General features: G+C 52.4%; 1 protein-coding gene across 5 annotated transcripts in view; it reads left to right on the forward strand.

The window, feature by feature from the left end:
• The first annotated feature begins 1,132 nt into the window (after positions 1-1,132).
• VAV1 (vav guanine nucleotide exchange factor 1) overlaps positions 1,133-16,531 on the forward strand; it is a 46,557-nt gene continuing 31,158 nt past the window's right edge. For 3 of the 5 annotated variants that reach the window (XM_047097050.1, XM_047097051.1, XM_047097054.1), the window contains exon 1: positions 1,138-1,633. In XM_047097050.1, the coding sequence (XP_046953006.1) occupies positions 1,430-1,633 (204 nt within the window). In that variant the 5' untranslated portion in view covers positions 1,138-1,429. Of the gene's footprint in view, positions 1,634-16,531 lie in introns of all 5 variants that reach the window. The other 2 variants (XM_047097055.1, XM_047097052.1) reach the window with 2 other exon arrangements.

Consider the following 16,531-nt stretch of genomic DNA (forward strand, 5'->3'; position numbering starts at 1 on the left):
GAGGAGGAGGAGCTGAGGGGAGTGTTTTTTTCCTTGACCCCCTCCCGCCTAGTTTCGGTGCAGAGAGTAGAGCGGGGCGGGGGGGGGGGGGGGGGGTGGTTGTCCAGTGTGGGAGTCTAGCGCCCCCTAGTGGTTGGAAGAATTAAAAAAAGAAAATCTGAGGGGCGTGCCTGTGAGATGGGCGGGAGTCTGCTCAGCTTAGTGGGGTGGAGGTGGAGAGAGAGAGACCTTGTAGACGAGATGTTTTCAGGTGGAGATAAGGGCTACGAAGATGGTAAGTGTTTGCTAAAAGAATAGACTAACGAAGAACACCATCGATGTCTACAAGGAAAAAGATGGTGGGGGCCGGGGCCAGGGGCATGGCAGTATATGCATGAGCTTGGGATAAACGTCAGAGGTGGAGCCAAAAAAAAAAAAAAAAAAAAAAAAAGCTTCCGACCATTTATTTATTCATTCAAGAAAGTTTTATAGCGCGTGTATATGCGCCAGGTGCTGGGAACAAATGAGACACATTTCTAAATAGGCAACAAAGAAACAAGTGTATAAATGTCAGGTTTGTCGGATGGTGGTCAGGGCTTAACACGGGGAAGTGGGAAAGAAGGGCTGTGATTTAAAATGGAGGGATTTGGGAAGATTTCCTAAGAGGGTGACATGGAGTGAAGAACTGCTGGGGCCCGGGAGCTAGCCATGAAATTGCTTGCCTAAGGCAGGGGGAGCAGCATGTGCAAAGGCCCTGTGGCAGGATTTGGAGGCAAAATTCTGCGGTGGCCTCATGTGTTGGAGAAACAGTGAGGAGGCCTGCGTGGCCGGGGCAGGCTGAGTGAGGGAAAGTGGTGAGTGGGAGACATGAGGGCAAGGAGGGGTACAGGGATGTGTCATGTGGGGCCTCGTTGGCTGCAGGGAGGTGGGCTGTAAGAACGGGGGCATCACGACTTGACCCGGGTGCTCACAGGTGTGCTCCTCTGTGGGGAGGATAGACTGTGTGTGTGTGGGGGGGGGGGCAGGTGGGGAGCCTGGGGACCAGGGTGGAGGGGGGAATGTGTTGATTCAAGCTAGGATGTTGGGGGGCCAAGCCAGAGTGGAGGCAGAAGAGAGAGGGTTCAGAAGAGAGCAGATTTTGAGTATTTTGCCCCGGGGGGGTACTGCTCGTGGGTTGGATGTGGCGGAAGGCATCAGGCCTCAGGCGCTCCAGCAGCAGCCCCCCACTCCTAGGTGCGCTGTGTTGAGCGGGAAAAGAGTCCTGTACAGGGGAGGCCGGACTGCCGATGCTCCCGCCTCTCCCCGCCCCGCCCCCCCCCATGGCTCCGCCTCCTCTACCCCCTCCGGGGCGACAGTTACAGGCAAAGAGGAAGTGGTAGCCGGCTAGCGTAGGCAGGCAGGCAGGCGGTGGAGGCCGCGAGGGCGCGGGCCGCCCGGCGAGGCAGCAACCATGGAGCTGTGGCGCCAGTGCACCCACTGGCTCATCCAGTGCCGGGTGCTGCCCCCCAGCCACCGCGTGACCTGGGATGGGGCCCAGGTGTGCGAGCTGGCACAGGCCCTGCGGGATGGCGTCCTTCTGTGCCAGCTGCTCAACAACCTGCTGCCCCACGCCATCAACCTGCGTGAGGTCAACCTGCGCCCCCAGATGTCTCAGGTGAGCCAAGGGCTGGGAGTTGGGGGGGTGCACCCTGGGCTGGCACCGGGAGGGGTAAGGCACTGAAACTCTGGGCTTGTGACGTGGAAGGGAATATATCCCCAGCTCTGGGGCTGGCGTGGAGGGGAGGATGGGGGGCGGCTGGAGGGGGCGGTAAACTCTGAGATTCTGGGGTATTTCACGCAAGGTTAACAGGGGTGGGTTAACAGGCTCTGAGTTAGTGCACGTCCAGGCTGAGAACTAGCAAACTCGGGGTTAACGCTCTCGGGTCCCGGACTGAGTCCACCGAGGTTCAAGCCCCAGGTGGGGCTGTGTGGGGGTTATTGAGGGACACCTGGGAACCCCCAGGTGTCCAATGGGGTGCCTGAGGTTTTGGCCTCCTTTGACATCCCCCCCACTTCTGCCTATGGGGGAGGGGCCTCCACCAACTTCTTCCCCCACATGTGTCTCCTCCTCCCGGGCCTGGGCCCCTTCCTTCCCCTCACATCTTCTTCCCCTTCGCTTCCTGCCTGGGCCTGGGGCGTGTGGGGCGCATGGGGTGGGTGGGGGGCTGTGGGCCCCTGGGCTCTGGTCTTCCTAGCTCTCTCCATCCCTAGGTGGCATTGAGAAAAGCCCCTGGTCCTGAGCCCGAGAGTGGATCCTGGGGTCTTGGAGCCTAGAAACAGCTGCCCTTTCTCTGTAGGGCTTTCTGCAAGGGCCCAGGTCCGGGGAGGGTGGATGGACTGAGCTGGCCCTGCCAGGCTCAGGAAACATATTCAAATCCCTATTTGAATGTGGTGGGGGCGGAGGAGATAACGTGACTGGGGCCACTGTCTGTAGCACCTTCTCTGGGCCGCTGTGGTCTCCTGGGTGCAGGGTGGAGGCCGTGCGTGCTGGGGTCTGGGGGCTCTGGTTGCCTCACCTGCCCTGGGAGTCTGAGGGGACCCTGGCCTCTGGCCCTCAGGCTCTACTCTGGAATGAAAGCTTTGTGCCAGGATCTGTGCGTTGTTTCATTGTTCTGGGGCCTTTTCTCTGGTCCGAGAGGCCATGTGCAGATGCGAGGGGAGTGGGCCCATGGCGGGGGAGGAGGGGGGGGGTCCCTGGGGGCATTCCCCAGGGACAGGGCCATGGGGTGGGAGAGGTGGGTGGCCCTTAGCCACCCTTCCTGTAAGGGTGAGGGAACTCCTGAAGCCCAGCCCCTCTGGCCACAGGCCATCCCAGATTTGCCTACATTTGCTTACCTCCCAGCTTCCAGCCAAACGTCGTCGTCCCGTCTGGCCCCAGCCTGGCAGGCAGTCAGGGTCCCCAGTGAGGCTCTAACAACAGCTAATCAGGAAGTGGGTAGACCTGAGGATGAACTTCCACCCCTGCCTGCGTCTAGCCTACAGCTGGTTCCCCAGGGAAGGGCACGGGGACGTGGGGTTACTGTCTAGGAGGGAGACCTTGGGGGGCTGCAGGGATACAGCTTCTGTCTTTGTGCCGGGCCGTGCGGAGGACCCAGGCGTGGCCTTCCGGGTGCTCCCAGGCTGGGAGACACAGACACCCCTAGCCCTGTGTTGTCAGGACTGGGACCCAGGGAGGAACCTCTGGGCTGGGGGCCCTTGAGGCAAAGGCAAGACATTGCCGGGTGATGTCAGGCTTTATACAAGAGGGGACATTTGTGTGATGTTTTGCAGCACGAGTAGGAGTTCTCTCATTGCTCTGGCTTGCTGTGCCCAGCTGTGTCAGGCCCCAGGCTGCACAAGGGGGTCCCCCAGTCCTCCCCATCTGGAGCTCTGTGCCTTCCTGCCCCTGCTCGTCTCGTCTCCCCTCGAAGCTCAGCCCCGGGCGCTGTTCCTAGCAGGGATGTGTGCTGGAAGCTAAAAGGTGGCTCCAGTAAGGTGGAGGGAGGTGAGGTGCCACATTCGGTTGTTTCCAGGGAAGAGGGCTGGAAGAGGGCATTCACGCATCACCAGTTACGATGTATGGTCAGGCCTCTTCTTGGTGCTGAGACGGTGGGAAGGACACACACACAGAGCCCTGTCGCTGAGGAGCCCCAACTGCAGTGGGCGAGACCGACAATGTCTAACTTGTGGGGAGGGGAGGGACAAAACAAAGCAGGGGAGGGAGCGCGGGAGTGTGCGGGTCACGCTTTTGAATAGGGGGTCCCGGAGGCCTCGCTGGTAAGGTGACATTTGAGCAGAGCCCTGGGGAAAGTGAGGGAATGAGCCTTGCGAATTCAGGGAATTGCCGTGAATACAGGGCTCCTGGCAGGGGTGCGGCCAGTGCAAAGGCCCTGAGGTGAGAGCTTGTGGGTGCCCACAGAGTCTGGTGGGAGTGGTTCATGACTGAGGTCGGACCAGGGGGAGTCTCTAAGCTGGATGGTCCCTCTGAGACCTGAGATCCTCACAGACGGCACACTGAGCCGCAGACAGCCTAACTCAGCTCCTTCCTCCGGGAGTCTGAGTGGCAGAGATGAAAGTATAAGGCCAAGGGACTGGGGAGGGAGGGATGAATGTGACAGTCATTGTGGGAAAGACCCGCCAGGGCGTGGGAGCTGATTAGACCTGGCAGGGACAGGCGCTGGGCCCTGGATGATGTCAAGGTCCCCAGCCTGTGAATGCCCCGGTCACTGGCAAGGCAGTGGAGAGGGCAGGAGAGTTAGAACAGGGCCTCAGCTCGAGGGAGGTGGCTCTGAGGGGCCAGAGTTCAAATTCTGACGCACCACTTCCTGGCTTCACCTCTCTGAGCCTCAGTTTCCCCATCTGTGAAACATGGGTACAAATGGCACCTTTATTGGGAGGACGGTTGTACTATTTCAGCACTGCTTAGCACGGTCTGTGACACCTGAAAACGCCTGGTAAACTGTCTGTTTAGGAAGGACGGGGGGTAGCAGGAGGGTGGGTAGCATAATGGCAAGCAGGAATTGGGGTTGGGGTAGTATTTCTCAGCTGGGGTGATTTTGCCCCCCCCCCCCGGGGCATTTGGCAATGTCTGGACACGTTTTTGGCCCCATCATGTCTGGGAGATGCTACTGAAATGTAGTGGGTAGGTATCAGGGATGCCGCTCAGTATCCGACACAGCAGAGAATGATATCCCCAAACATCAATAGTGCTGAGGTTGAGGGGCGCCTGGGTGGCTCAGTCGGTTGAGCATCCGACTTTTGATTTCGGCTCAGGTCGTGATTCCAGGGTTGTGGGATCGAGCCCCACGTCCACTCAGTGTGGAGCCTGCTTGAGATTCTCTCTTTCTCTCTTTTTCTCTCTCCCCCTCTGCCCCTCTTCTGCTCATTCTCTCTCTCTCTCTCTCTCTCTCTCTCTCTCTCTCTCTCAAATTAGAAAACAATTGAAAATAGTACCAAGGTTGAGAAATCCTATGCTAGGGGACAGAGAGCCTGCAAAAGGCTTTAAAATATTTGGTTAAATAATACATTCATATGGTTCAAATATTAAAACACATAAAAAGGTGCACAGGGAAGAGTTTAACTTCTAGTCGTGTCCCTCAGATACCCAGCTCCTTCCTTTCCTCATAAGTAACTTTTTTCTAAGTTGACTGTATATCCTTCCAGAATTTATTGCGAACATAGGCAACTAGAAATGTAGGTTCTTATTTCCTACCCTACTCCCTTAACTTGAAAGATGGTACATACAACTGGTTCCTTTGTATCTTGCTCTCCTCGCTTTGATAATCGTCTTGGGAATCTTTCCAAGTCAATATAGAGAGAGTGTCCTCATTCAAAAAAAAAAAAAAATGACTGTATGATATGCCGGATAATCCATTTGTTAAACAAATTACTTCTGTTGAGCTAACTATGTGCCAAGCATTAGTCCAAACCAGGGGCCAGCAAACTACAGTCCAACAGCGGAATCTGGACCACAGCATGTTTTTATAAATAAAGTTTTACTGGCACCCAGCCATCCCCACTGATGCATGCATATATCGTCTATGGCTGCTTTCCAGCTGCAGCTACGGAGTTGAGCAGTCGCCCCAGAGACTGTCCTCCCTGTGGAGCTGGAAATATTTACTATACAGAACTTTGTAGAAACAGTTTGCAGATCCCTGTTCTATTTTACATTTGTTTAATTCTCACAACACCCTGTTAGGTGTAATTATCCTCATTTTTCACATGAGCGATGGAGGCACAGAGATGTTGAGTAACCTGCTGCAGGGCACCCAGCTTGGAAGCGGCAGACTTGGGGACTGGAACCGTGGGCAGCCCGGTCCCGGGGTTCTTGCTGTCCGCAGTCACCCTCAAATGCCTCTGTCCCACTGCTCAGCTGGGTAATCATTTATTTTATCATCCTTTCTCTCAACGGACACTTGGGTGGTACCAGGCTTTTGTTATGATACATTTACTGCAGCCATTAACCTTGTCCACGAATCACTTTTTGCTGACTCTACCCTGTGACCTTGGGCATGTTACCTAACCTGCCGGTGCCTCAGTTTCCTCATCTGTAAAATGGGGATAATAAATCCCTATCTTTAAGCATCGCTGTGACAGGTAATGGATTACTCTAAAGAACGTAGAAAAGTCCCTGGCTACATAGAAATCTTACTGTTGCTGCCATACACATGAGCAAGTGTATTCATGGCATACGTTCTCAGAAGGAGTCGCTGGCCCAAAGTGTGTGAGCCTTAGTGTTTCTGGCAGATGTGGCCAAGTTGTTCTCCATATGGGATTGGTCCCCGGTGGACTGTTCTAATTACATTACCACTAGCAAAGCATAAGAGTGCTTACTGTCCTTCATCTTGCCACAGACAGTTCTCTTGTCAAGATTTTGGAGCTTTGCCAACTTAATGGGTGATAAAGCTCACTATAGATCAATTTACATTTCTCTTATTCTGAGTGAGGTTGAACCTCTTCCTTTGTCTAAGAGCTATTTCTGTTTTCTCTCGGCAAAGTAATATCTGTTCATTTCATTTGCCCATTATTTTTTTTTTCCCCCTTTCTGGGACCGTTTGCCTTTTTTTCTTATTGATTTTTAGAAACTCTTTACATATTAGGCTGGCTTGAATTTCAAGTCAGGTACTTACTACCTTTGTGATCTTGAAGGAAAAAAAAAAATGTTGCTTAACCTGTCTGAGCCCTGGTTGTCTTATCTATAAAGTGGGATGTGAATAGCACCTTTAAGGCTTGGGTGAGCCTTAAATGTGATAGGTTAAGTTAAATTCCTTATTAATGTGATTGACGTGCTGAATTTAGCAAATGCTAAAATGGTGGAGGCACTCTTTTGGTTAATTTGATTTCAGTCAGTCTGAGTTGGCTGTACGATGTGGCGTAAGTCAGCGTGTGTGATGTTAGCTGCTGTAACAAACTATTCACCTGGGTGGCAATAAGAGTTTACTTCTTGCTCACATCACAATCCAGTTTGGGTCAACTGGGAGCTTAAGAGGGTGGCTCTTCTTTACAAAGTCCCTGTAGCACCTGGGCTCTCCCCATCCCATGGCCCTTCTCTCCCTAAAGCCCTTGGAGCCGTCTCTATCCCAGAAGGTAGGGGAGAGGAGTGTGAGGAGGGAACCCATGAGAGGCTGTCATGGGCCAGGCCCAGAAGTGGTGCTGTTGTCTCCATTCTTGTTCCATTGGCCAGAACTCCATCACATGGCCCCCTCCAACTGCAAGAGAGGCTGAAAATGGTCTGGCTGGGAGCCAGGGAGGATAGGAAATGGGTTGGGTGGACATAGAAAAGTCAATGTCGTAGAACCCCGGAGTGATGCCTCACTGCCTTCAGAGATGCAGGTCTGGAGGGGTTGGCTTGGAGGAGTCCATGGTGGGAAAAGGAATAAGGAGGGCTTGAACCAAAGCCACAGGGGAGGGATCCAGCTAGGGATGGGGGAAGCCTGGGTGGGAGAAAATTGCAGCAAAGTAGGTTGGGTTGGGTTGACCAGAAGATCTTATCTGAAAATATCTACTATGGCTGATGGGGCTGGAAGTCTGGGAGCATCAGCATTTGGTATTGTGCCTTCTCTTCTAACGTTTTATTCTGTGTACTGACCTCCTTCTGGGTCTAGTACTGGGAAATGTCACCCTTCGGGACTTTCTTTCCCCACTCTATTCCAGCCACAAGAGCCTCCTTGCTGTTCCCAGAAACTACCAAGCCCCATCCAGTCTCAGGGCCTTTGCATGTCTGTTTTTTTTCTCTTGTTTTATTTTTTTCCGTAGCACTTACCGCCCTCTGACTTACATAGATTTTACTTGTTTGTTTATTATCCACTTCTCCCCACTGGATGTCAGGGAGAGGCTTTTTGTCTGTTTGGTTCACAGCTGTGTCCCTGTGCCTAGAACAGCACCTGGCACGTAGTAGGTGCTCAGTAAATATTTACTGACTATTCACTTCATCCATCTATTCATTGTCCCTTTAATACAGGAACAACAAACTATCACTTATCAGGTGGCTGCCTCATTTCAGAAACAAAATTTAATTGACACAACAAATCACACATCTATGGACGTTTTGTCTGGGGCTGATTTCATGATATGAGTAGTCATGACAAAGACACGAAGCCAAAAAAAGTTTACTATCTGTCTCTTTACAGAGTTTTCCAATTGATCCCTGATACAATGGGTATTTGTTGAGTGCTTACTTACTATTGGTTAGTGGTAGTGGTTTAGCAGTGGTTAAGTATGGATTGCTTGGGATCAGTCCAGCTTCTACTAGTTCCTAGTTATGTGACTTTGGGCAAGTGTCAAGGCCTCTTCTGCCTTTGGTTTTCTCATCTATAAAATGGGAAAAATGATGATGATGCTAGTAATAATAATGATGACACCACCCACGTCATAGACATTTCCTTTTATTAGGCCATGTGCAGGATGATAGAGAATTCCATGATGAACGAGACACAGACCCTCATGCAGCTCTTTGAAGTAGACCAGGAAATGGGCAGTTACAAAGGAGCGGAGCACAGTCCATGATGGGTGGGTGGAGCCCAGGGCATTGTGGGCGCAGAGAGGAGGAAACCCCCAGAAGCAATCAGGGTAGGCCTCCTGGAAGAGGAGACATGCCGATTGAGTGTGGGAGGTTGGGGCATATTTGAGGAGCCAAAATAAGTTCTGTTTGTCTCCCTTGTTAACACTAATGGCCAGGAAGTGGGCAGAACCTGAGGCTGTGTTGGGTGGGCATAGCTGAGCTCCTAAAGACCTCACCACAATGCAGAGATGAACTGTCGACCTTTGATAGCAGGGATGGTGTTCTGAGACCTGGACTTTAGGAGGAACTTGGGGGTCAGGTCCCCTGGGGAAGAAATAAGGGGTGTTCAGTCGGAGAAGTTTGAAATTTGAGGAAATTCTGAGCTCAGTCTGCAGAAATTTTAACCGAGAATTTTAGACCTTGTGACAGAAAACCCCACTGAAACTGGCTTAGTAAAACATAGGATTTATTAGCTCCCATAAGTGAGAAGCTTGGGAGAAAACGTCTTCAGGTCCAGCTGGATCCAGAGGCTCTGACAGTCTCAGGAACCCCTCCCCCCCCCATCTCTTGGCTCTGCTGTCTTTTGAGTGTTTTCCTTCGTTCTCGGCCATTCTTTCCCCTCATCGTGGTGGGCAAGGATGCCCTGCTGCTCCAAACGTATTGCCTGCGGTTCTGTGTGCAGTGGAGAATGGGCACTCAAGCCCAATCTATGCTTCATTCGACGAGATTTCTTTGCGGGGGCGGGGTGTGTGTGTGTCACGTGTCTGTTCCAAACCAATTGTTGCGGTTGGTAGAATACAGTGTTCTGATTGGCTGTGTTGAAGTCACACACCCATTCCAGCAGCTGGGGAGGAGGGGTCCCCACCCAAAGGAGCAAGATTAGGAGGAGGGGGCATGGTTCCACAGGGGACACCGAGGGTCTGCTGGCAGAAGAAGTGGGGAGTAGATGTCAGGAGGCCCCCCACGTTTATATTGGCTTCAAGTACTAACTTCAGCGCAGTTCACCGTTGACATTGGAAGCTGCATCTTTCTCTGTCCTGAGGGCTGCCTTGTGCATTGCAGGATGTTTGGAGGCATCCCTGACCTCCACCCACCCCATGTAGCACCCTCTCCCCTGCAGTTGTGACAACAAAGTGTCTGCAGACAGTGTCCAATGTCAAAGTGTCCAAAACAGAAACTCTGTTTTGGAGGGAGTGAGCTTCCTGTCTTGGGGAGGTTCCAAAGAGACGTGCATGAATAATTACTGTCTGAGGACAGTAAAGAAGAGATTGTGAGCTTCTTTGAGTTAGAATAATCATTTATTTTAGTATCAGCCACAGGCGCTGTGCTGAGTGCAGGGCTTATGGGATAGGACACAACAGATACACTCACTGCTCTCCGGAGTTCATGGCCTTGTGGGGGAGAAGGGTAGTGTACTTGTTTCCTGTGGCTGCCCTAATAAAGGATCACAAACTGGGTGGCTTAAAATAACAGAAAAATATTGTCTCATGGTTCTGGAGATTAGAGGTCTGAAATCAAGGTGTGGGCAGGGTCAAGCTCCTTCTGGAGCCTCTTGGGGGCAAACAGTTCCTTGCCTCTTCCAGCTTCTGGTGGCTCCAGGCGTTGCTTGGCTCCTGGCTGTGTCACTCTGCCTTCACAAGGTTGTCTCCCCTGCATCTGTGTATCTGTGGGTCTCCTCTGTGTATCTTGTGTATGGACACTTGTTGGAGGATTTAGTGCCCCCCCCCCCCAGTAATCCAGGATGATCTCATGATCTCAAGATTCTTAACTACATCTTGCAAAGTCCTTTTATTATTTTTTTTTTCTGGAATAATGTCACATTCATAGGTTCTACGCATCTGATGTCACATCTTTTGGGGAGGGCCACCATTCAACCCACTATAGACAGTAAACAAGAAAATCAACAGAATATTATGATAAGTGCTGCAGACAAAATAGGCCAGGGGTCAAGTTGGAGAAGAGGAAAGGGTCATGCTTCTGGAGGGTGGTCAAGACAAGCTGAAAGCTGTAGGATAAGGAGCTAGTTCTGGGAAGAATGGGGGGGGGGGCAAATGCTGTGCAAAGGCCCTGTCGTGAGGAGGGTCTGAAGGAAGGTGAACGATGAAGGGAGAGAGCTGGGAATAAGATTGGGGAGGAGGGCACTTCGCTGGCCTGGTTGCGGGTACGTGTGCAAAATTAAACGTGATGGGAAGTCCTTGGAGGGTTTAAGCAGACTGGTAGGTTGACGGGGTCCTAGTAGCTGCTCTGTGGGGGACCAGGCTGTAAGGGTGATAGAAATGGAAGTGAGGGGACATGGGCAGAGGGAGTCGATGGAGGTGTCCCACAGGGATGTGATGGTGCCATGGACTAGGACTTGGGACTAATGGATGGGTTCCCATTTTGGTGGTTGTGCCAATCAGAGTTTCTGATGGTCCAGATGGGGGAGGGGTAGAAGTGAACGAAAGGAGGCAAGATATTGTCTAAGCTTATAACTTAGGAACCTGCCCAAATGGGGACATTGTCTGCTAAGATTGGAAGGCTGGGGAGAGCCGGGTTTTGAGGAGTTCTGATGGGGCTGAGTTACCATGGAGAAGGAAGGCGGCATAGCCTAATGGTTAGTGCGGTGGGGAGTAGCTCTGTCCTCCCAGGGGACATTTGGCAATGCCTGAAGATATTTTTGGTTGTCACTACTGGAGGGAGTTGTGTGCTCCTGGCATCTAGTGGGTAAAGAACAAGGGTGCTGCTGATATCCTAACTGTCCTATAATCCCAGGACAGACACTGAAATATCAATCGTGCTGAGGCTGAGAAACCCAGTTTGAGGGGCAAGGACTCCAGCTGCATGGGGGTCTGAGTTCCAGTCCTGACTGTGGGATCGTGGATGACCTACTGAAACTTTCCGTGACTCGGTCTCCCCACTTTTCAAATGGGGGTCACGATAGCCCATGCCTTATAGGTCTGTCACAAGAATTAAGTGAGCATAATGGTTGTAAAGTCGTCACATGCCGCAAGCAGAACCTATTGTGATTGGTAAACAAACTCATTCGGGTGGATGAGATCATCTGGAGAGGGAGGAGGGGGAGAGAGAGAGAGAGAGAAGGAAAGGGGTCTGAGTCCCAGGGTGCAGCAGCGTGGAGAGGTCAGGGAGAGGAGGAAGAAGCAGCCAAGGAGTCAGAAGAGAGCCAGTGACTCAGGAGGGAGGAAAGCCAGAAGGATGTAGTGTCCAGAGGCCAAAAGAGGAAAGTGTACCCAGAATGATCCCCACCTGAGTACAGTGAGGTGTTGGTACTTGGAAAAGAACAGTTTTTCTGAAGTGGACGGGAATAGTGTTGGAAAGTATAATAAATAACAACAATAGAAACAGGTCCGATGCATGGAGCCCTTACTATGTGCAAGTGTTGTCCAAAGTACGTAAAACTTATTACCTCCTTTGGTTTTCACAGCAAATCCATGGAGTAGGTGCCATTACGTTCAGGTTACCTCTTCTGTGAATCGGAGCACCCCAAACTTGATGACGTAGGACAACTATTTTAGAATTCTCACAGATTCTGTGAGTCAGGAATTCAAATGGAGTGTGGCGATGATGGTTTGTCAGCCCCACGATGAGAAGCCTTGAATGTCTGAGGGCTGGAATCAGCTGGAGTACCCTTCACTCACAGTCTGGGCTGGGGTGACTCAAGGCTGAGCTCAGCTGGGGCTGGTGACTGGAGCACTGGCATGCGGGCTCTCTGTGTGGCTTGGGCTCCCTCACAACATGGTGACTGGGTTTTGAGAAGGAGTGCGGAGAGACCAAGTGGCTTTCACAAGGTGGAAGCCGCTGCCCTGCTTGGAGACCGCGTAGTGTCGCTTTGCTGCAGTCACCAAAACCTGCCTGGATTCCGGGGCCGGGGAATCAGACTCCACCCCCTGAGGGTGGTGTGACAAATCACACTGCAGAAGAGCTTGCTGCATGGGTGATATGTTTGTGGCCATCTTTGGAAAGCACAATCTGTTACTGATTATTAACCCTAGTCTCACAGATGAGGACATGGAAACATGGAAAGTTTAAGTGAGTTGCCCAAGTTAACAGGTAGCTATGTTGGGATTTGAAACCCCAAACCTGTGACCACCATAAGCACTCTATGAATATTGCCTCTTTGAAGGGACATATGAACCTTAGAAGATAGTCTTGGCTTCACATTTCTGGTTTTCTCAGTCAGGGTTTAGCCACGAAAGCAGAAATCATCTTAGATCTTTCAGAGAGGATTTAATTCAGGGAATGGCTCATGGATGATGGGGGAGCTGAGCAGACAGATGGGGAATACTGAGGCAACCCAGAGAGTGGCCACTAGGCTAGAGAAACAGTAGAAGAGGTGACGTGACCGGGATCCAGAGGCCAGAACCATGCAGGGGATCCAGGACGTTGCTCAAGAGCTATTATCATCAGGGAGCTGAGACCAGGAAGGAGACATATTTGTTGCTGTGAAGAGGCACAGCAAGAGAGGGAGAAATACCCTGGTTTCTCTTTCTCCCGCCCTCTGATTTCCTGCCTGGGCATCCCATTGGCTAAGCCTACCTGGAAGCCAGGGTGCAAAGGAGCCTGGGAAATGTAGTTCCCTTTGCTACAGAGTAGAGCAAATGGCAGGCAGGGAATGGCTCTGAGAGCAAGCAGGCCAACGGTCCTCATAGTGACTGCCTCTTTGAGCTCAGTGTATTATCTCAACGGGAGCAGCTGCTACTGCTATTTGCCTGAGAACAGACGAAATGCAGCGGCTTTAATTTGCAAGGCAGGGTCCTTTTTAGCTCTAATGGCTCTGGTGGTTTTGGAGTTCAGCTCAATCTTCGATCAAACCCAGATCTCCTTTTCTCCACCAGCACACAGCTCATCAGCCTTCCTCTAGACAACCCATCAGAGATCTTCCTGCCGTCATTATGTCCCCGGCTTCCTCCAAGTCACCTCCAGTCCTGGTGGAACACCACAGCACCTTCATGGCTGCTCAGCGGATAGTGTGTTTCCAGAAATCCACCTGGGGTTGTCTGTCTTGTGCCTGTTTGTCCTGGGGGCTCGGAATGATCCCCACCTGAGTACAGCATCCAGCACCCCAAGAGATGTGCGGCTGTTCCCTTCAGTGTGCTCTGTGTTGGGGCACGGGACTGGGGGAATTGGGGGAAAGGCATCAATCATTTGTGCTTCCCTCTCAAGGACTCAGAGATATGGCCAAAGGGTGGGGTGCTTGGGGGACAAGCACCCGCCCCATTTTGATGGCACAGTTTTGCTCTCCAGTTTTGGCAAATACTACCCTTTGTTCACTCCCTCCCACTCCCCCTTTCTCATTCTGCTTCAGCCATAGTGGCCTCTGACCTCTTCTTCCTATGCACCAGGCAGCATCCTGCCTCAGGGCTTTTGTCCTGGCTTGTCCCTCTGCAGGCAGGCACCCACCTGGATCATTCCATCCTTCAAGGCTTTGCACCGACATCACATTCTCAGTGAAGCCTCCCAGACCTCCTTATTTAAAACTGCACCCCCTCCTGGCATTTTCCATCCCTTTAATCCCACTTAGTTTTCTTCCTTAATACCTCCCCCCCTCCACATATGTATTCGTGTAACACTTTGGTTGTGTGTCTCCTTCTACCAGAGCGTCAGCCTCACACGGGCAGGGGTGTGTATCCCTTTTGTTCACAGCTGTATCCCCAGCACTGGAATCAGTACCTGGGGCCTAGGTGATGCCCAATAAATATTTGTTGAATCAATGAAGGGGTGGTTGCAAAATTAGAGTGTTCTCTCATGTGACATCATCTGATCATATGTTATGTACCCTTTTAGTTTACTTCTTTTTTTTAAATATATTTATATATTATTTTATATATTTTATAAATTCTATAAATTAAATGTAGTTTATATATTTATTTAGAGGGAGAGAGAGAGAGCATGAGCAGGCAAGGGGCGGGGAGAGGGAGAGAGAGGATCCCAAGCACGTTCCGTGCTGTTAGTGTGGAGCCCCACGTGGGGCTCGAACTCACAAACCGTGAGATCCTGACCTGAGCAGAAATCAAGAGTCGGAGAGTTCACTGGCTGAGCCACCCGGGGCTGGGGGGAGGGGGTTGGGGGGGGTAGTCTGCTTCTATCACTCGGCACCTTCTTTTGCGATTTATTGTAGTGCTGTGTGCATCAGTCCTTCCTGCCTTATTCCTGAGTAGTATTCCAGCACACAGACGCCCCCCCCCACTTTGCTAATCCTTTCTCCCGTCGATGGACACTTTGGGTGGCCATGTTTTGGTTACCACTGGTATGGTTGCTGTGAACGTTTGCTTTCATTTCTCTGTGTAGACGCCGTGGGGGTGGGGAGAATGCATCGCGTAGTAGGTGCAATGTCTAACCTTTTAGGAAACTGCCAAGCCATCCTTCCAACTTGGTGGCACCGTTTGACATCCCAGCCCCCGGGGTGTGAGGGTCGCCTGGAGCGCTGCTCCTCCCTCTTCGCCACCCCTCGGTCCTTGGCTTTATCAGACACCTCTGCCATTTCACCAGATCCCTCCCGTGGCTCCCTGTGCTGGTTCCCGTGCTCACTCACCACCGCTGTTAACGGTGTCATGTCGCTGTCTGTTCAGTGTCTGTCTCGCCACTAGACTGCGAGCTCTGTAGAGACGGGGTTCGGTCTGTGTTGGCCACCACCGGGTCCCAGGCCTTGGCACACAGTAGGCACTCAATACATGCTTGATAAATGAATGAATGAATGAATGAATGAATGAGTCTGACTATTGGGCCAGGTGCTGGAGTGGAGATTCAGTTGGTATTTTCATGCCCAGAGTGAAGATGAGGACCCACCCCCCCCCAAGTTGGTGCAGTGACCCACCCAAGTTTCTTCAGCGGGCGGCCGCCGGGCTGGGAGTCGAGCCATGTCTCTCTGACCCCCTTGACAGGCACTGAGAAGCTGAGTGTGTGCTGGGGTGAGAGGGGAGGAGAGAGAAGAGAGACAGGCCGGCGTGGGGGGTAGGTTTTGAAGGCCAGGATGAGGAGGTGATGCTCTGCACCCCTGCTTCCAGGCTTCAAAAAGAGTGCACAGCATGCCCAGCCTCTCTGGTCTGCAAGATGAGGTCTTGCAGTCCCAAGATTAAGGGGCTTCAGGGCTGAACACGGAGGCGCCCCCCCCTTCCTCTGTCTCCCTGAGCAAGCCCTGGTAACAGGCATTTCCTGTTTCCGGTGGCTCCCTGGGCTGGGCTGGGGGTGGGGGAGCGGATTGCGGCACTTGTGCTCAGCTGTGGGTCCCTCTCCTGCTCCCTGCCCCCAGCCACCAAATGGGGCCTCCGTCCCTGCACACTGGTTCCCTGGAGGAGGGTGGCAAGCTAACCAAACTCTGTGGCTCTTTCTTTGTCTTGGGCACGGGTGGTGAGGGGCCCGCAGGCAAAGGGGAAGTGTCTGGGTGCTGATTTGCATACGGGCAAGATGCCAGCCCAGCTCTCCGATATTCTGGTGGAAGGGGGAGGGGGGCTGAGGGGTTCGCCTCACCAACGGGGAGGAAATGTATTCACACACCCCTCCTACCTTTGGTTAAAAGGCCTCCTGTCCTTTGCCACCTTCTCCCACGCTTTGGGCTACCGAGAAGTCCTTGCGGTGGTCTAACCTCAGTCATTCCTGCTGTCTGAGGGAGCCCCCCGTTTTTCAGCTGGGCCTACCCCATCCAGGAGGGCCGATGAGTCATAGCCCCTTTCGCCCCTTGAGATGTCACATGACTGGGGGGAAGAAGTCTCAAGGCTCAGCTGATCTCCCTGAGGTCAGGAGGGAACTTCCTCCCTCTGGCCAGATGAGGCCAAGTGCTCTGTTGCCCCTGGTGACTTGAGAGCCCTGTGTGGAGTCAGCCTACCGCCGTGCAAAGGCTGCTGGGCAGGAGAGTGTTACATGTGTTTCCTGTCATGTGCCGAACCTCTTTCGTGGCATCAGGAGGCAGCCTGGTGTGGTTCAAAGAGGTGCAGTGGTACAGTGGTTAGGGGCATGGCCTCTGGGCTCCGAGAACTTGTATCTGGCTTTTCATTCCTTCCTGTGTGGCCTCAGGCAAGTGATACATCCTCACTGAGGCTC

The sequence above is a fragment of the Lynx rufus genome, unplaced genomic scaffold (assembly GCF_022079265.1).
Source record: "Lynx rufus isolate CCGP_SWC_20201006 ecotype Redwood Valley unplaced genomic scaffold, mLynRuf1.p SCAF_4, whole genome shotgun sequence".
Classification (NCBI taxonomy): Eukaryota; Metazoa; Chordata; class Mammalia; order Carnivora; family Felidae; genus Lynx; species Lynx rufus.